Raw genomic sequence first — 20,096 nt, 5'->3', positions numbered from 1 at the left:
GGATTCTCTGGATAAAGCAAACAAAAGTCCATCAGGAGTTGTGGAAACGCCAGTTCTCACCAGATGATGCCGCCGTAGAAGAGAGAGAAGATGAAGTAGAAGGCGATCGACCCCCAAGTCACGAAGTGGTTCATCCATGTCCAGAAATGAGTCTCTAAAGCGAGCTTTAGTGGGGGACACACACACACACACACACACACACACACACAGAAGAGGTGGGGGGAGGGAGCATATAGAACATCAATAAACAACCCTGTGAGGTAAACACCGACCGTGACCCTGAGCTGTGACGGCGCTGACGTCCTCCTGTTACTTTATCACACACTGTGGGTATTAAACTTCGCTAAACAGCAAATACACACAAACCCCTCCCCCCCCTAATAAATGTAATAATTTTCATCACATCTGCATAAACCAAATCCTATGGTGACATGACGTGATTGATTTACCTTTAAGGTGACAGCGATGACCATGACGGTGAAGACCAGCGTTCCAAACGTCCAGTTTCCAAACATCTAGAAAACATTGAGCCGGTATGAAGAAGATCAACAGAAACAAAACCAACATAAAACCGATGAATATCATCTACAGGCTTTCATGTGTTCTTATTTTCTTAAGAAAGACACAAAGTTCCTTCTCCCTACTGCAAATTATTCACAGATAAATCCGTGATTCTCCGGGGGTTTCACTCCATTGATTATTAAAAACAAAACCAGCCACACATTCAGTATTTGATCGGTATTGATTATTCTGCCAGGACGGTGAACGAGCATGAAGCGTCTGAATCGGCGTGAATCCACATAAAAGCTGGGGTGTGGACGGGTGAACGGCGCCCCCGTCTGATTGGGGGAGAGCTGTGGGGAGCGTCGTTTCACTAGCAGCCAATCAGGAACCTCTCTGGAGTCCGAACATTTAAACCAGCAGCCCCCCTTTGCTGATAAAATGACTTTTTATTTTATTTTACTTTTTAACACCTTCAACCTCATTAAGTCCCCCCTCCCCCCTGAGAGGTGACGACTCTTTGGACAAATCCTTCAAAATTCACAAATAATAAATTCATACATTCAAGGATTGTTTGCCATGTGTTTGTAGGTCTTGATAAATTTATGTAGGGATTACCAACGCAAAAATATGCGACATGCGGAGACATGCGTTCAACTGTAGAGCAGACTCTTACCAGCTGCCTGTTAGCTCGCAAGATCTGAAGACATGCACAGCGTGAAGGCAGGAGAAAAAAAAAGAGTCATCAACAAAAGATAGAAGAAGAAGAAGAGGAGGAAGAGGAAGAGTGAGTGATTTGAAAAGTATCAGAGTGAAAACAACAGAAGATGTGATGGAGAGAAGAACCAGAGGAGATGAGGAGAAAAGGTTAACGTAGTAAAACTCTGAGTTATCACAGGAATGGCAGAACATGCTGGTCCAGTTAAAGAGAAACAGGTTTAATAAGAGGTTATTGAACAAAACGACAGAATGAACAGGAAGAAGAACACACACACACGCACACATGTGCACACACACACACACACACACACACACACACACACACACACACACACACACACACACACACACAAACACTTCCTTTCGTCTTATCCCTCAATTCTCAAGCAACATTTTCTAAATCTTGTGACGAGGTCGGTCTAACTCTGGGGATTCTACTGTAGGACTTCAACACACAACCAGCTGAACTGAACACACACACACAAACACACACACACCTGCCCGTTGCCCATCAGTGTGGTGTCTTCTCCCATCAGGATGTAGGAACCAAAGAAGAAGACAAAGGCGTGACAGAAGCCCAACAGCGTCCAGTAGAGGAACGTCCTGAAGGACAGCAGGGAGTTCCTGCTGACGTCCCTGAAAACGTTTGAAACCAGCATCGGGTCAGAAAAAAGCTCCTTCAGGACACGATGGTGGATTTGTGTGTGTGTTTGTTTACCACAGGTGAACTCACCTGTACAGGCCGGGTTTGTTCTGCAGGATGTGTGGATGGACCGGCTGCTCAAACAGACTGAACACCAGGATGGGCAGCGAGGTGAAGCAGATGTTATACAGCGTCAGGTAAACACTGTCGTACAGAGTCTGGGACGGACACACACACAAACACACACACACACACACACACACACAGGTTCACTCACACACAAAATCTGTGACATGTTTTACACCTGAAAACTAATCCGACAGCTAAACCGTGTGAAGACAATGAAACACTAAAACCACACAGACGTGAAAGAGAGATAAAGAGACTTACTTGTTGTGAAAACAGACAGAAGAACTGGTATAAAAACTGGGGCGTGATAAAACACACATTCTAGGGAAGACAGAATGAAGGAAAAGAAACATTAAAAATGATGCAATGAACTCTCTTTACGGTCAAAGAAAAAGAAATCTGATGACTTTAATCCACAATTAAATGTTTGACAAATAAATCCATAGAATGAATAAATGAAAGAAGATCTATCGCCTTAACACTTCTCAGGGAATACATTAAAAGCTAAGAAATTTAATGAACGCTTTCTTAACGATTGTGGAGGCAAAGGTGGAAAACATTCAGGGTTCACATCCAGGTCTTACCTTGTAGAAAAAGTACTGTACAAGCGTCGCTATGCGAATGTAGTAGAAGTGACCGTGGACCAGCAGGAGTTTAGCCAGGAACTTAAACCTGGCAATTGCATAGTCGCTGTTTCTCACGGCCTGACGCCCCTCCCTCCCCATGATACCTGGACACAGGATTACACACACACACACACACACACACACACACACACACACACACACACACACACACACACACTTAGAACACTATCCAGAACATAATGAGTGTGTGTGTGTGTGTGATGAGGGTTTACCTATGCCCACGTGAGCTTCCTGTATCATACTGACATCATTGGCTCCGTCTCCGATGGCGAGAGTGATCGGTTTCTCTGGAGACGTCTTTAAGAGACGAACCACCTGGACAGAACACCAAGAAAATTAATGGAATGACATGATTTGAAGCTTCAGAGTCACGTGTGTGTCGAACGAGCGCTCCTACCTTGGCTTTCTGCAGCGGCGCCATGCGGCAGCAAAGCACGGCCGAGCAGTTTTTACACACTTCCATGAAGAGCTTCTCGTGTTCCCTCAGAGCCAGAGACAGGCTAGCTCCGTCCACCACCAGCCCGTGCTGGATGACGTGGTCCTCCTTCAGCCTGAAGACGACATCAGAACGTGTTCCAGCTCAGCGATCATCTGCTGACCGATCAGAAAGAATCGGATTCCGGCTGCGGGGGGGTTCTCACCTCCTGGCCAGGATGCGGAGCTGCTCGGCGCACTCGTTGTCGGAGCGCTGCTGCAGCAGCTCCAGGATGTTCATGGTTCGGTGGAAGTGGCCGCAGGAGAGGCTGACACTGACGGCGGTCTCGTGTTTGTCCCCCGTCAGGACCCATACTTTGATCCCCGCCAGGCGCAGAGCCTCGATGGTCTCCTGGACTTTGTCTTGAAGCCTGAGCGACAAGAGGGAGAAGAAATAAATGTAGTTTTAAATTCTGACCCCAGATCTCACGTTTATTATCTATAGATTTTAATAGTTAAAGGATGTGATTATTATGTATCAGGAGAACTTCCCATCACGATACAGAAACAGAACAAGGAACAGAAGAGACGAGTCAGCAGAGACGATCGGGGCTCCTGTGAGGAGCAGATGGTGAGCGGATGCAAACACACATCGACGTTTATTCCAGAGAGGCTCAGAGAGGCGACGGCTCCATCATTCTGCTGACTACACATTGTGTGTTTGTAGGAGACAGAGCTCCTTACTGTTTTATGATGTCCCACTTTTAGCTCATGTAGCATTCAAACAAAAGTTCTTTACTTTGGTTCTCCTTTAGCACCAGGCCAACCCCACGTCTAGGGTCCAAAATGACAGGAAAAAGAATATTCCACAACATTTAAAGCCTATATTTTTGTTAAATTCATGATGACAAACATATCAGCGGGCATCTTACTGCTACGATGTTAGAATTGCTTCAGAAATGCACAGAAGATGGGAAAAACCCTGGACTTTGCATATTACATAAATGGTTGTTGGAGTTAATGGAGCGGAGAGGAAACATCTGCCGAACCCAAACAGTAACTACATGTTATGTCCTCACTGCCAGCGGCAACACAGAACAAAAGCGAGAATATTTCGCATAATATCCATGGAATTGGAAATCTTTCAGATGTTAAATGTTGGTCAAACCGTCGATTCTTCATGCGGTTTTGATTTATTTGTGAGTTTTTATCCTGAACTCCCTGAGATTAGCCTCGGCCAGCAGCTCTTTAGAACCATTCCGTCCTGTGAATGAATCAGTTAATTAAACACAGAACTAGATGACAGCTGAACAAAGAGGCTAAATTAATTAAGTGAAGTTACACTGTGCTAAATCATAGAAATATGCATGAAGGATTTTTTTTGTTCCTCCAAGAGGGTACAAAAATGTATTCCAATTTATTCCGTACTTGTCCTCGACCCCCGTGGCCCCCAGCAGCTGCAGGTCTCTCTCGATGTAACTGAAGGCGTCCTGCAGCCGCTCCTCCCTCTGCTGCAGCGCCGTCCGGGCCGCGTTCAGACGCCTGTCCACATCGATGTACTCCTCCGGGCTGAAGCGGCGACACGCCACGACCAAGGTCCGCAATCCTTTCTGCAATAGGAGGAAGAGTGGCGATGATGGGAGGAAAACAGGACGGATGAGTCAGGATGCAAAGAATAAAATGACAATAAATGAGGAGAACACAGAAAAATATAAATGTTAAGTAGATAAAAGAGAGAACAAAGGTCAGAAAGTCAAGACGACTTGGATCAGAGGTGAAGGAAGGAGCAGAGAGAGAGAAAGAACGGAAAACAATTCATCAGAGCTTTAAATCATGAATCTAGCCTGAGGGGCCAGACGAACACAAATCAACCTGATGCAGAGCGTCGACTCCCGGCTGCTGACATCCCGTGACACGGAGTGCGTGTGTGTGTGTGTGTGTGTTTATGTGGCTGCTGTGGTGAAGAATTTACAATCTAATGGGGACAGAGAGCGACGGAGCCAAAACCAATCGTTACGACTGCAGAGTCGACACGCCCAGAGAGACGCGATCACCGGGGGGGGAGTTATTTTCAGGCTGTTTTGTTCTGAATTAACACAAATTAATTCTTATAAAGTGTTTTGAAGGGCAGACGACGGCTGCTTGTCCTTCGTGAAAAGGAAAAGATGAAAAGTTTGCAGCTTTTGTCCAAAACTGATTAACTGGAACTTAATGAATTGTGTTCTAAGTGAACAGAATATAAAGAGAACGTCACTCAGTGTCATTAAAACACAGGATTTCTTACCAAGGCAAACTCGTCCACATGCAGGCGGGTCTTTTCTATCTCGCCACCAGTGGCAAACGGTAGAATGGCCGACTCAGCACCTTTGGTGAACAGCACTGTGCCTCCTTTAAAATCAAGATTTAAAAACAGATAACACACACGTGTACAAAGGATTCATGATTTATAAATTATCAATCCTGCTTGTGACAGATTTTATTGTGTGGTTCAGGGCGGAGTCACCTGATGGCGTCTGCAGGATGACGCTCATCCTCCGCCGGTTGGCGTCGAACTCCAGGACGTGGAGCAGCTTGTAACTGACGGAGAAACGACAGACGCTCGTCTAAACTTCTCCAACTGTTTTCAGTCACGACACCCTCAGAAAACATCCAATCACTGAATTCTATTTGTTTGCAGTGGGTATTTATCGTTTAAGCGTTTCTACCTCTCCGACTTGCCAAACGTTTGGATCGTCATGATGTCTCCCATGATGCCGGTGAAGGACACGCCAATTCTAAGGGGGGGGGGGTGAAAAAGAAATTTTGATCATTTATAGTGAAGCCAAGTGGAGAAACCGTTGGACTGTTTCTGCTTCTCCATCCCCCCGGTGTTCTGATGTGTGTGTGTGTGTGTGTGTGTGTGTGTGTGTGTGTGTGTGTGTGTGTGAGCTGCCACGTAAAGCACACATGATTTATGTTTTTAGTGTAATCTGACCAGAGGAGTTGTGTTTTCCTGCCCTTTACAGTCACTGACAGTCACTGACTGTAGAAGGTGAGACTGTTGTCTTTGTGGCTCTGTGTTGGTCTGTATTTAATTTATGGGATGTCAGTGCTGCTCCACCTCTGAACCAGCAGTAGAGACAATGAGAACATCCAGGTGACGTCAGTATGAAAGGTTGAATGTGCTAAAACAGGGACCTTTACAAAGCAGCTAATAGCAGTTAGCAGCTAACCATAACATTAAATACGGATCCCTTGCGGTCCTCACCCCCCAAAATGGGACAAAACCTCAGCTTATGAGGTTCTAGGGGCACAAGTCGAACAAAAACGGCTGACTTGGATTTATAACTCAATACAAAAAGGAAAGCTGCACAATAATCATTTTTATTCTCTTGTTGACATCCTTAAAAACTAAAAATGCACAAGTGGATTTATTACTCAGTCCTACCGCTCTGCCACATTTCTCCTTCAGTTCTTTACTGGTTTCTTGCTACCCTGAGCACAGCGAGGCATTTCAATCCCACCACTCAGAGAGCTGTGGTTAAGGAGGTAACCTATGGTTGCATAATTTATTCCTTACACAGACATTTAACACACACACACCCGTTACGCCCTGAGTCGTACCGTCACACACCCAGACAATGTGGTCAAGCGTTGAGCTCTTTTGCAATCTGGGAGATAATTTCTCACGTCTACCTCCTGAAACCTCACCTCTTTGTCGCCTCCACTAACGCCTTCTCATCCGGCGAGGAGGCGTAGTACTCCATGTGACCGGAGGAGAACCCGTTGGCGTGGGAGAAGGGGTCTCCTCCCCCCACCAGGCAGTCTGGCTGGTCGTAGCTGATCTGGACCGTGTGACACAACGACACCGCCTTGAGGAACAAGACTTCATCACCCATCTGGATGGAGGGACAGCAGAGGAACAACGTCAATCCTCATTCCTGACCGCCGCAGCAAAAAGGAAGTTCACCACCACCTCGTTCATCAACCTCTGCTGAACCAACGGCGTGTTCGCACATGGAATCACTCGAGGTTGATTTATTCACATCACACACATCTACCCGGTCTATTAAAGGAACGTGAACGTACGGATCACATTAATTAGTTACCAGCTGAGGTGTGGAACCGTCTGGAGAATCGTCAGTCATCCCCTCGGGAACCAGTTTGCCGTTGACTTCCCGGTACTTGGTTCCGTTGATTGAACACTCCCGGAAGTGCATCTCGTTCTCCGTGAGCGTACCCGTTTTATCAGTGAACACGTACTCCACCTAGAACACGAGCACACGTCACACACGTGAGCGCATGTCGGAATATTAACGCTACGCAGCTGAGGAAATACGTGCCTACCTGACCCAGCTCCTCGTTCAGGTCAGACGTGTTGACTTGAGCCTTCTGGTCAGTCTCCTCATGATACAGGTCCAAATCCCAGCCAATGAAAAAGGAACCGAGGAACTTCTGCATCTCCACGGTAACGTAGAGCGAGATGGGGATGATGAAATTGTAGAGGACCAGAAAGGCCAAAAAGTCTGAGATGAACTTCAAGATCTGGAGGATGAGAGGACATTTCATAAGAACGAGAGCAAAGAAGAGGACGAGGCGCAAAGAGAGCAAAGTGAGCAGTGAAACAAGATAGGATGATAAATCAATGTCAGATTGAACTGCTGCCGGGAGAAAAGATGAAGAAAAAAAAAGAGGAGGGTGATGATGGTGGTCACAACAGGGAGGGAAAGCAGAAGTGATTAAAAACCCAAAAAAAATGCACGAATTTCAAATGAAGTTTTAAAATGTGAACAGGGATTAGTAAAGATTAATTTTAATATTTGTGAAAGATAATCTTACTTACTGCTTACTATGAGAAGTGATGCAAATTGTACATTTTCAAATCAGGTTTTTTCTATTAAAATTCATCATTTGAAAATAAGCTTGTAAAATAAACCGACTTCTAAGCCACGTCCAGACTCATGACGCTTTAGATGATCCTCCTAAATTAGAGCAGACAGGATAATCTGCTCCTATTAATGATAATTACTTTATCTGACAGGAAAGGAGAGTGAGAAAGGACTACAGACAGAGAGGAAGCACAAAAACTAAGTCACTCATTTCAGAGATGTTATTTTCTGCTGAGTAATTTGCAAAAAAACAAAACAAAAATCAAAATTTTCTACATCTAGGAGCAGATAGGATGTTTATTTTAGCAGTTATCCTTCCGGGACTTGGGTTATGGTTATTTCTCTCTTTGGGTAGATGGGAAGCGAGTGTGAAAGTGATGTTTTACTATTCAGTCATCCTACATGGAGGCCGCCGCTGTCTCTGATTGATGAGTGTTGGCAGGTAGGAAGATAAGCCGGGAGACTGGTCCCTGTTAACACACTTCCTCTGTCGCGCCTTGTCAAAAAAATTAAGATATGTTCAAACAAAAGCAGCACCATTCTGGAAGAGACGCGCTACATGAACGATCACACATGGGCTCATTATTATATCAGCACTAGCTCACGCTATCACTGCAGTGGAGAGAGGAATTACGCTTATTAACATCTGGTGAGGAGAAGAGGGTGGTAGGAAGTTTCTTAAGATGAATTAAACTCACCGGACTGCTGTTCCTCTCCTGTTCTGTCTTCTGGTTGTAGAACGGCTCGTCCCATTTGTCCTCGGCCTGCCAGGCGTATTTCAGGATGGTGCTGAGGATGGCCTCAAACAGCAGGATGCCCAGGTAGATGATTAGGAAGGTGTTCATGGACCTGACACAGGAAGTAGGTAAACGTTAAACTCGACACATCCTGAGCAGAACAACACGTGACTTCCTCCTAAAGGCGACAGGTGGGCGCTCACTTCTCCACTGCCGAGCGCTTCTGGGATTTGCACTTGTAGTTGAGGGCCATCTTGGACTCCATCCCCGTGTAAACCGCCACACCTGCAGCAGCACGGGAGGTTTCAGTTTATACTAGACATTTTGGAAGGATACAAGATTGACCACTGAGGACTTCTGTTTTCTGTAAAACCCATGTAACATTTATGCACAATTTTACTTCTGTTCTTCTGCTACCAATAATCAAAAAACAATAATAAACATGTTCATTATGTAAGCAAGAAACATGTTCTTGCAATAGTTCCTCCCCTCTCACTTTAAATCACCATCTTAAGAAATTATTTACTCCGCCTCGGCGTCTGTTCTGTTTATTTAATTCCAGTTGTGGTTTACCGTAAATTTCTTTGGTATTTTTCAACCTGGCTCCTCGCAGCAACAGATTCTCTGGACCCAGCGGTCTGAAACGTGAGCAAAACAAAAAACATGAACACAGAAAAAAGATTGATGAGACATTGGATTTTTCTGCATAGAAACTGAACCACACCACAGTCTACGAGGCTCGTATATCATGTGTTTATGTAATTAATCAGCCTCATTTAGCCGCCTTTTATTTCATTCTGACAAGCCGCTGCAGACTGAATAAGGGAGTGAGTGATTCTACCCCTCTGTTTAAAGCATGTACACTCATATAAACACTTATCTAATGCTGCTTATCAGTGTCTGCAAACTGCCTATGTCACATATGATTGTTACCCCAAGCTGGGGGATAGATCCGGCCTCACCTGACAATCTCCTCTCCATGCTGAGTCACCGTCATTCGACCGACAAACCTACAACAAAAGTCATTTTATTGAGGCGGTGCATGAAGACAGGAAGCCATGCTACAGTAAAAAAAAAAAAATCCTGCAGAGACCTGACTGATGTAAACCTGTAACGATACGCAGCAAGTCATAAAACACATCCTCTAACGCCACCGCAGGTTGACAGACGAGGAAGAGGATTTTCTTTAATTGTGAAAATGAAACATCTAGAAATAACGTTCCTGAATTTTGAGTTGCCTGTTTGGATGGAAACCAGGTTTGTGGTTAACATGAAGAAATCTGGTGAGGAAAGCTGAAGTGAGTGTTAAGAGAGGGAGGGCCGGACAGGGAGGGGTGACGGCAGAAAACTGCCACATAGACAAACTGCCTCCTCTAAAAATACCCCGATCGATCCCTGAGCGGCCGGCTGACACCGGCATGAGGAACGAGGGTCGCTGGAAAGGCGATGAAGTCATCTCACCTCATCCCCAAATTAATAACAGGTCTGAGATGGAGCGATTGTCCTGCATATGGAGCGCAGCCGCTTTCAATATTTGTTCAGGAGGCTTTAGACGGATCGCAGGAAGTCAAACCTGATGTTTCCTGCGCAGCGCTTTAGCATTACTCTGAATTTACCTGTATAGGTCAGGTTCGGGTTGTTGACACTCCACCACCGCCTGCAAGTTCTCCAATCGGGACACAGTCTGACACACAGATGTCTCCGCCACAGAGTAATGAGTCTGCAAACACACACACACCCAACACACAAAAAGTTAAAAACCAGTGAAAAGGAAGCACAGTTTAAATTGGACACGGACGGTTTATCAGTTCCTAAAAAACATTTTCAATCAACATTGTGAGGAACAAAAAATGCTTCCTATGACGAGGTAACCACCTTTGATCAGATGTTCATCTGATATGGACTGAGGTTCGTAGACCAGATTAAAAAGATGTATGTAGACCTTTTATTAATTCAATGACTCTTTATTAAAACTTAAACTTTCTCAATGTGAAGAAACCCTGGAGTTTTCAAACCACTAGTAAACTAGAGCAACGTTTGTACGTCTGGTTTGCATCACAGATGCGGATGTAAATGCTTTAACGTAACCGTGTTAGCGACACAAACCACATCCTGTGGCTGCCTTCATCCAATTTCAATGATCGACACTCAGCGGAGGCACTTCAGTACGTGTGGCTCAAAGGAAACACGCTGATGATGTCTGTCAGCCTGTTGATTTAAAGTCTTCACTAAATCAAATGTATTTTTATTTAAACTCCAAGTTAAGCGGTTGCCTCGAGTTGTTGAAAATGTCAAGATTACTTGTCCTTCATGGTCATTTAACAAATCCATTAAGTTGTCATTGTCTGTTTTACCTTTCTTTTCACTTCACAAGCAACAGGTCTGCTAACATATTCTCTAAAACACACACCTTCAGGTTGGTCTCTCCATCCAGGCTGGCCGTGGTGATGTGACAGGTGCCCTCTGCCCGATCGGATGACAGCAACACCAGATCAACGGGGAACGTCTCATCTTTAGCCACTCGAACGATATCCCCCACCTGGACCGGCAGGCAGGCAGACACACACACACACACACACACACACACACACACAGACACAGACACAGACACAGACACAGACACAGACACACACACACACACACACACACCACAATGACTGAACGCTGTCACTGTTATTCTGATTCTTATTCTGGTCACATTTTTTTTCCTGTGCTGCTTGGGGCGGTGGGTCGAGCACTGCAGTTATCTGCACTACAAACTGACATCAGTGGCGGGTTTTCCGCCCTTTGGCGTTTGTCAGGGTGTCAGTCAACAAGCTGAGATGCAGGACAAGACGTCTTTCGTGTTTGTTCTTTAGATAACCTGGAGTCTTGCGCAGCAGGAAAGCTTAATGTTCAGAGTCCTGTGTGGCAACAATCCAGCAGGTTCGGTGTAACTGTAAACGCTGACGTTACTGCATGGTGCAACACCTGATTAATTCAAGGCGAACCATCATAAAACTCAATTATATAGAAAGTAAACGTCAAAGGTTTTTGTTTATGCTTCAGTACAAATAAAAACAGGAACAACTGTTTAGAAATTATCTTCAGAAGATGAGGGAAAAAGCAATTTAATGTCCTTCTGGCCCCTGAATAAAACGACCCACTCCTGCTGAGCGTCGGTCATCTTCCTGGCTGCGACTGGACAAACAACATAAAGTGTGCTTGATGAGCACTTACTGAGAGACCAGAGGACACGTGTCATTAGGTAGCAGTGTGTCGGCTCCAGACACAGTGGTAACAGCGTCTCTTGAGACCTCAGAGGGTTTCAACGCGCGACCAGACTCTGAGTTCCAGACATATCCAGAAAACAAGACCTCAGCAGCGACAGTTCGCAGTGAGAGACGCATTCCAGAAATAAACACATACCTTCAAACGTACGTCGAACGCAAACAGAGGAGCGTGTCAGTCACAGAACATTCCAGTCACATTTGCATTGAGCTCTAGTGTCGATTGTTCCACTTTCTTATAACACAAACAAGCGAGACAGCTCTTTTTCCCAGACCATATCATCTGATATCGTCCTCCTGTACAGACCAGCTCGTCTCAAACGCCGGGGGACACACACAGTCACTTTATTACTTCAAAGATTTTATATTATGAGCATTAAAAAAAATGTACTCTGCACCAAGTCACAGGGGAGTCTTGTGTCGCATTTGAAGACACAGGGAAAAGTTCTGTAAATGTATGTAGGATCAAATCAGACTCATGTCATCACCCGTTTTCCCCTTTGCTAAATATCTGGTGGGTTTGATCGGCACTTTTCTCCTCCTTGACCTCCTTACTCTCAGTTTTTTAGCTCACGTGAGAAGATTCTTGATAAGTAAATTTCAAGTTTCACCAGGATCTAGTCTTATAAGCGTTTTTGCTAGCCGTGACTGCAGGCTATGAGTTCTGCTCCATGTTACCCTGATGTTCTTGGATCTGGTCTGGACCAGACTTCCGCTGCGAACCACAAACACCGGCGCCCCGTTCACCTCGTTGTCCGCCTTGTGCCTCAGCCAATCCTCGTAGCCCTAAAACGAAAGTCAAAACGGCATCGTATTTGACAGCTACAATTAAATACAGGAACATCTTCATCACAACTCATTGCCTTTGTTGAAATAACACACGTCTGTTCCTCATTGTCAGCTCAGCAGAGGAAGCTGACAGCTGCTCGTGTTCTCACCTGTTTGATGGCCGTCACTGTGATCACGAAGAAGAGAGGCAGGCCACTGGTTACTGGGGAAGTCGGGGTGTCTATCATTAACTGGAACGACAGGGTGGAGAGGTTTCAACAGGCTGTATTAGTGGGTGTGAGCTGACAGGAGGAAAGAAAGTCTTAATCCTTCACAGAAACCGAAAAGTCTCTACTTAGTTTTTGATTTTGCTTCCTGGATCTTACTTCATTCTCTTGTATTTTTGTACCAGTGAGGTGAACGTTCTTAGAGGGTAATGAAGTCCTCCCCCCCAGCTTATCCAATAATTAGACAGGAGGGGGCGTGGCCTCGTGGTGGACGTTTATGGAGATTAAAGCCTGGACTAATTCTAATCAAAATTAATTGAACGTGTGTCTGTGGGAGGAGTTATCTGCAGCCGACGCCCACTGCCATCTTGATCATCATTATTAGACTTATGATCGGTGTTTTATTGTTGCATTCCTCACTCCTCTCTCTGTCTATCTCCTCCATCTTTCTCCATCAGACTACCTCGTCCGTTTCTGTCTCCATCTCTTCCTCCCAGTCACCTGGTGATTATTTGTGTGTGTGTGTGTGTGGGGGGGGGGGGTGTTGTTGCTTCTCTGTACAATAAAGAGTCAGTCTAGACCTGTTCATCTTGGAAAGCGCCTTCGGTGTGACATAAATAACGCTGACTTGACTTCTTAATTTCCCCTTCAGATGAATAAATCTTTTTCATACACAACATAATTCTTCCTGAGTATCAGATTTGCCAAAGCTAGTTCCACTAGCAGAAATATGTTTGGCTCCATTTAGCTGGTATCCTTCTTTTCTCAGAGCTAATCCTGCAGCTGACGCCACACATGGAGGGGGGGGGGGGACTTCAAAGTTTCATCCCTGGTTTGAGAGGTGAGACAATTAACTCAAACACACTTCAACTGACTTCTGGGCCGTTGACTTAAAGACATTAAGTCTGCTTTCCTCTGCAAAGCGACCTTGTGTAGCTTTTGACCACGAGCAACACATTAACAGCAACACGCTCCAGCAGATTAACTCACACATACGACTTTTCTTTCTTTGTTTGACAGTACAAAACAGAAATCCACCAAACTCCTGTCAAAAGTGGTCAAATTGGTCGTTTTGGGAAACTGTCGTGTTCACAATGTCAAGATAAGAACAGAGCGCCGCTCAGCGACTCGAAGCTAACCTGACTTCAGCTTCGCTGACAAGTTGATGGGGTGAAAAAAGAGACTTTAGGGGGAGTCGAGTCGTTTGTTTAGGCTTCAGTGCACGGGGCGAATTAAATCACAAAAAAAGGCCTGAAAATATGAAAACCAAATCCTGCTTCAGCTGACGGATGCGTGGTGAAGCCTGCGCACTCGGGGCTGACTCACATGTTATTTAACATTGGGGTGTAATGTTTTCATAGACAGCCTGGCCTGTCCTGCTTCAAGTCCATGAGTCATTTTCTCATACACAAACAGGTGTACACACACACACACACACACACACACACACACAAATTTGTTTTCAGGGCACGATAACCTGAGGTGGCATTCAACTCTTCACCATCTGACAGAATGTGAAGAGTTGCACAGAATGTGTGTGTGTGTGTGTGTGTGTGTGTGTGTGTGTGTGTGTGTGTGTGTGTGTGTGTGTGTGTGTGTGTGTGTGCGCATAGTGAGTGTTATTACCTGCACCAGAAAGATGATGAGGAAATAGAAGTTGGCGATTCTTCTGAACTGCTCAAACAGATTCTTTGGGACGAAATTCCAAATCGTGTACTGAAAGAAGAACACAAGCAACATTTAGAGCAAAGTAAGGTGCATGTAGATGAAGGCAGGTGAAATTAAGCACTTCCTGTGTCGGTTCATCGCATCCTGTCCAGTATGATCAATACAGACACGATGATGGAGAAAAACTGTGTTTTTAGGAATTATTTTCCTGATTTTTCCTCATTGAAGTGATTAATTTATACGGCCTGAATAACCTTGTCTTGTTCATCTCACTAAAGACCACAACATAAGATCTACTCAAGGGGCTTCGGCCTTACTGTCAATCATTTAATCAACCGCCTAATCAATGGCAGCCATCAATGCCGGTACTAGGCAGACAGCAGCCTCTTTGGATTATTACTCTTCTGTCCAGTCGGCCATTGAACAGACATTCTAATCCTCTCACAAACACACACATTTTGTTTCTGTCTGAGCTGATCCTGTTATCAACTAAACGCATGTCAATCCTGATCGCTATGCAATCACACAAGTATAGCAAAAACACAACACGCTGCTTCAGTCTGAATTCCAAACCCAGGATCCTCCAGCAGTGACAGCATGAAGGAAACTGTAATGCTGAATTAAATTAAATTACCTTGGAGGAGATGATTCTGTTGTCAGCGAAGCGTTGGGGGATGTAGTGGCCATGCTGGGGGAACCGGTTTGCCACGTAAACCGTTCTGGTGTCGCTCTGATGAGGGGGGTCAAAACCCTGAGGGGGTGGGAGAGTATGGAAGGGGGCGGGGAGAGAATAAGGATGGAAAATAAATCATTATTTCCAATCGTCACAAAAGTTTGTACATCTGGCTCTGCGTTCACTCGTAGTTGAAAATCCCAATTCTAACATCATCCTGAAATTTTAAACTAATATGTTTTTCCTGTTCAACAATGTTTGACGTCAAATTGTTGTAATTAGATAATTACTATAATATCTACTGCCCTCCAGCCCCTTCAAATGAATCCAAATTTCAATTACTAACCTCACCTTACAGGTTCCTTACAAATTTGTCGAGCAGCAGTACAGAAATGATAAAATCCTGCTATCCTGATTCTGTGAAGAACAATGGTGGATCATCGACAGAAATGGAACCATTTGTGTTTCTGCTAGCATAAATAGGTTATTATAACGATTGTGATCATTTGTCTTTAATTCTGCAAAACAAGCGTCTGTATTTATCACACTATTAAGCCAAACTAATCTCTGGCCTGGCTGCAGCCTGTGCGTCACAACCTTTCTGACCGCTAACCTTGGAAGGTTAAAGCGAGTGTTTGCACTGATAGATGTCGGGCAACACAATATCAACACACACATGCAGCCACGCTGCATCCGGGCCACGTCACTCCTAGAGATTCTCTTCTATTCTGTTACCATCTTTCTGTTTCTGAAGCCGCTGTTTCCTTTTGTTCACTGACAAAAACGTCACCCAAATCTGTACTTTAAAACGATATGTTATTTTTACACCGCAGCAGCTCTCACAAATTAATGTTATGCTTTTTGTTTTCATGCATTTACAATTTGTGGTTCCACCTATTCATTCTTTTCCATTTCGCAAACAGCTGTCACAAGATCGCTGATGTCAGATGACTTCACCTCACTTCTTTCAAAAGCCCCAAACCCAGATTTTTAATTTTATTCCGACTATTCATTCCCAATGTTCCTCCCTAGCCAAAGCTGCCTCAAGGGGGCAGAACAGATGACGTTCGTCTCTGGAGACACTTTTTTTTTCAGGTTGATCGTGATGCTCACTGAGACAATAAAACGTAATTTGACCTGTGTAATCAGTGGAGTTTCATTTTAACTCACAAAGACACTGGGGACAGCTGGGCTTCACACCAAAAACATACGCTGGAACCACAACAGCTTTAAATGGATTAACTGAGGTAGTGAAGACAAGAAGCAGCATTTCTCAACAGACTGTAAATATCTGATGGGGCAAATGCAGATAACTGAAAAGAATTAGAGCAACTTAAATCTGATGATTTAAATCAGAAGGTATTAAGTTGCAGTGAAATGTCTAGAATGAAGAATGACCTGTTGTGAGCATTTGAACACACTTGACCAACCAGAAACAAATGATTTAAAACACAAACAACAATAAACAGCAGGAATTAACCATGTGTAAGACAGAAGTGGTAAATGCCACTTTTTATTACCCATGGATGTTCTAAAATCAATTAGGAGTAGGAAGATTTACTCTGCTTGGGTTATAGCCTACCCTAAATCCTATGCCTGAGCACACGGACGTCAAACTTGTCACAACCTGATAACAAGAAGCAGTGTGACAACTAATAACACTGCAACAGCTCCCTGGAGATGGAACTCATTCCTGTGCCTTCAATGAATAAAAACAAAAGAAATGCACAAGTGTGAAAGTAAATAAGTCCATTCACTTTCTGTTTGTTCACACCAGTTGCCGCAGAAGCTCTTCTGCTTCGCTCAGGTGGCAGCTTGACTTTAATGCCCTCATTTCTTACATGCATAAAACAATAGAAGAGGTGCGAAGGTTAGGGTCATGATATCATGTGGGTTTATGGCAAGTGTGTGTGTGTGTGTGTGTGATCTGACTGAAGCAGCAGAAGTACATACAGACAAAGCTGATGCCACATGCTTCTGGACTGCATCTGGTTAGAAGGAACAGTTTATGAAAAGAGCTGCACAGATCTGCAGGAATATTTAGCTGATGGATAAGTGTGACTGCCGCACATTAGAGACACTTAGCATTTTCATTAACGGCAGCAATGTGGGAAATCCAATTATCCCTAATAAATTTCATAAAATTCACAAGAGAAACAATGAAAATAACAAGCAGTACGGGACTTAAAACAGGATTTCAAAGCTTTTGGAGCACTTATATTCCGCAAAGTGTATTCAGTAGACATTTTCCAGCAACACAGAACTGGGAATAAATATAAATTAGACCAACAGAATGGTAACGACTCATATAAACACTATAGAGCTGAAACCGGCTTTCAAATCAACTTTTTACTTTGTCCTCTGACACCTGGATTCCCATCAATTCATACGCCGACACGTAATTACTACCCACAGATTGCCTACAAGTCCCATACTGCCTTGAGGAATCACTGCCTGAACAATGGCTGGACAACTGACTAATGCACCACAACCAAGGTAACAAACTGGATAATATAGACTAAGAGGCAAACAATCACATGGGATGTGCACATCAGAGGTGGAATGCCAAAGAGAGGAACTGAAATACTGCTAAACAAAGACAGTATTGCTCCTTCCAGGAAATACGCTGCACTGCAACTCATCTGCTACTGATGGATTCATTCATCTTACTGGCACTCCAGTCAACAACACAATCCAGTACCGCCTGTACAAATAGAGGACAATACACAACCCAAACATGCACTTATATGGGACAAATTTTAAAATAAATCTATAAATTGGTGGGAGAAAATGAAACGTGCCAAAATTATTTCCTCCTGGCTGCACACAAAGATGAGAGAATGAGTCAACTTCAATAACACAAAATCATCAGAATACTCTTGAAAGCAGAAATTAGATGATGACACATACAAGGCATACAAGTGAACATACAATACTCTCTTTATCTAAACCAGATCATGTGTATCTCTGCTTGGTGGGGCAGCTACAACCAATGACTGAACCTCTTCTAGAAGCAATATCCAAATTCCTGCATCGGCTATATGATGCCTTGGTGCAGAAAAGCTTTAAATTTGTTGAGTATACCTTCAGGAAATCACACAATGCACACAAGCAACAATAATACAACAACCATGTTTTGAAGGAGAGGTGGATTTGGTCATCTCTCAAATAAAACCAGGGATTATTCAGCAGCCATGTTGCAAATCTCAGATGTCCTAAATATTGGAGACAACTTTTCAAACATATACAAGAACCAAAGGGCTCTCTGCCGGTTTTATCAGCATTACAGAGCACTGAAAGTCTTCCAGATTTGAGTCTGACTCCCCTTCATTATCCTTTCTTCTCAGTGCAGACCAGAAAGAAGCTGATAAGCAGCATGTGAAGGAATAAACATCACTGCTTATCGTACAGCTGATACCAAGGTTAGACAAATGTTCAAACAAACTTTTTCCATTAGCAAAGTTAGATTAAGGTGTACGTTAATGAAAGGTTTTTTTAATTAACTAAGATTAATTATGCGGGCTGGGTCAACTGACCTGCGTTGTCTCAAATTAACATAAGGCTAACATTCTATGATTCTTAATAAAGTGACGGCCAGGGAGGTTTGAGAGGAAACTTTTTGTGCAGACTGACAAGCTTGCAGAAGAGCAGAGGTCACACTCACCATTTTAACCATCCCAGTACAGGAAGTACTGATTAACTGGGACATGTGAGCCTTAACATTAATTCAATTCACAGACGACGCAAAGTCTGACTAATGTGCAACTTGTTTCATAATATCTAATCTAATGTCCAAAAATAGTTCCTTGAATAATCTCCCCACAGCAGCACATTCTGACAATTGCCAAGCATGCAGTATTGCTCGATTGACTTATCGATTAATCATTACTGAATAATCGATCACTGTAGCCCTACTCTAATCATTCATTCTCACCTGTTATACCAGTCACACTGCTGTCATTCCAACACAAATCACTACCATTACCCCGCTGTAAACCCAGGTTGTCACACCAATCATTATTTACCCCAATCCCCTGTGACTCACCCTTTAGCATTTGTGACAACCAGAATCAGACGGAAGCATCATATTAAACAGATCCAGCTAACTTTTGCCTGTACCTGTCAATGCGTCACCGCGCAGCCATGTTTGCAGGCAAACAACAGGTGATTACAGCAAATACAGGATCTAAGACTCACCTACACCTGAGCTAAAATACATCCAGAGTTCTTCGGATGACACGTAACACATTAGATATGCTCGAGTCAAGACTAATATATACATATGTTAATAATTAGCTTCTAGACTCTCCAAAGAAACCACTCTGGGTGTAAATTTAAACGTTATTGATGTCAGCTAAAGCTGCCTTAGCATCGATGTAACTTTACCAAGTTTTACCTTGTTAGCCGCAGCTGGCTAAAGTTAACTTAGTTAACTCTGTGTTATGTTTTTACAACGGAGAAATATTCTTTTAAAAAACACAAAATTATCCAAATTGAATTAAAATAAAGGGAGTACGGGTTCCAAGCTGTTAGCCGAATTTGGGACGTCTGTCAGCTAATTGATGCTAGCTAAGCGACTATAAGCTAACGTTAACCTGACGTTACACCTGGATGTCATCGGCGCGAGACTCAACAAGGTTCCGAACACATCAACAGCTAGTTAGCTTAACTGGATGTGACCCAAATAAAGTTCAAATCCCGGTATTTACACTAAATTAACCTGAATAACGAGTACTGGAGTTATAAAACAGGTAGTTAGGAGTAGCGCAGGTTTACCAGCTGCTGTCGGATCCACCGTAGCATCCTCGCGAAAATGCGTTGGAAGTAGCGCC

General features: G+C 43.9%; 1 protein-coding gene across 2 annotated transcripts in view; it reads right to left on the bottom strand.

Annotated features, from left to right (window-relative positions):
- Positions 1 to 20,096, bottom strand: part of atp11b (ATPase phospholipid transporting 11B) — a 29,555-nt gene that overhangs the window by 9,222 nt on the left and 237 nt on the right. For both annotated transcript variants that reach the window (XM_068318673.1, XM_068318674.1), the window contains exons 1-27: positions 20,041 to 20,096; positions 15,226 to 15,342; positions 14,550 to 14,639; positions 12,867 to 12,947; positions 12,607 to 12,714; positions 11,070 to 11,198; positions 10,276 to 10,379; positions 9,622 to 9,669; positions 9,233 to 9,297; positions 8,863 to 8,944; positions 8,621 to 8,771; positions 7,381 to 7,578; positions 7,143 to 7,301; positions 6,745 to 6,932; positions 5,760 to 5,828; positions 5,558 to 5,631; positions 5,339 to 5,442; positions 4,483 to 4,664; positions 3,282 to 3,485; positions 3,038 to 3,191; positions 2,853 to 2,955; positions 2,578 to 2,723; positions 2,255 to 2,314; positions 1,955 to 2,082; positions 1,719 to 1,857; positions 450 to 515; positions 61 to 164 (exon numbers count right to left, since the gene is read on the bottom strand). The exon at positions 20,041 to 20,096 is cut by the window's right edge and continues 237 nt beyond it. In XM_068318673.1, coding sequence (XP_068174774.1) covers positions 61 to 164; positions 450 to 515; positions 1,719 to 1,857; positions 1,955 to 2,082; positions 2,255 to 2,314; positions 2,578 to 2,723; positions 2,853 to 2,955; positions 3,038 to 3,191; positions 3,282 to 3,485; positions 4,483 to 4,664; positions 5,339 to 5,442; positions 5,558 to 5,631; positions 5,760 to 5,828; positions 6,745 to 6,932; positions 7,143 to 7,301; positions 7,381 to 7,578; positions 8,621 to 8,771; positions 8,863 to 8,944; positions 9,233 to 9,297; positions 9,622 to 9,669; positions 10,276 to 10,379; positions 11,070 to 11,198; positions 12,607 to 12,714; positions 12,867 to 12,947; positions 14,550 to 14,639; positions 15,226 to 15,342; positions 20,041 to 20,067 — 3,080 coding nt within the window. In that variant the 5' untranslated portion in view covers positions 20,068 to 20,096. The remainder of the gene's footprint in view (positions 1 to 60; positions 165 to 449; positions 516 to 1,718; positions 1,858 to 1,954; positions 2,083 to 2,254; positions 2,315 to 2,577; positions 2,724 to 2,852; positions 2,956 to 3,037; positions 3,192 to 3,281; positions 3,486 to 4,482; positions 4,665 to 5,338; positions 5,443 to 5,557; positions 5,632 to 5,759; positions 5,829 to 6,744; positions 6,933 to 7,142; positions 7,302 to 7,380; positions 7,579 to 8,620; positions 8,772 to 8,862; positions 8,945 to 9,232; positions 9,298 to 9,621; positions 9,670 to 10,275; positions 10,380 to 11,069; positions 11,199 to 12,606; positions 12,715 to 12,866; positions 12,948 to 14,549; positions 14,640 to 15,225; positions 15,343 to 20,040) is intronic.

Source organism: Antennarius striatus, chromosome 7 (genome assembly GCF_040054535.1).
Source record: "Antennarius striatus isolate MH-2024 chromosome 7, ASM4005453v1, whole genome shotgun sequence".
Classification (NCBI taxonomy): domain Eukaryota; kingdom Metazoa; phylum Chordata; class Actinopteri; order Lophiiformes; family Antennariidae; genus Antennarius; species Antennarius striatus.
The sequence above is the reverse complement of the archived record's forward strand: the minus strand, read 5'-3'. Positions and strand labels throughout refer to the sequence as shown.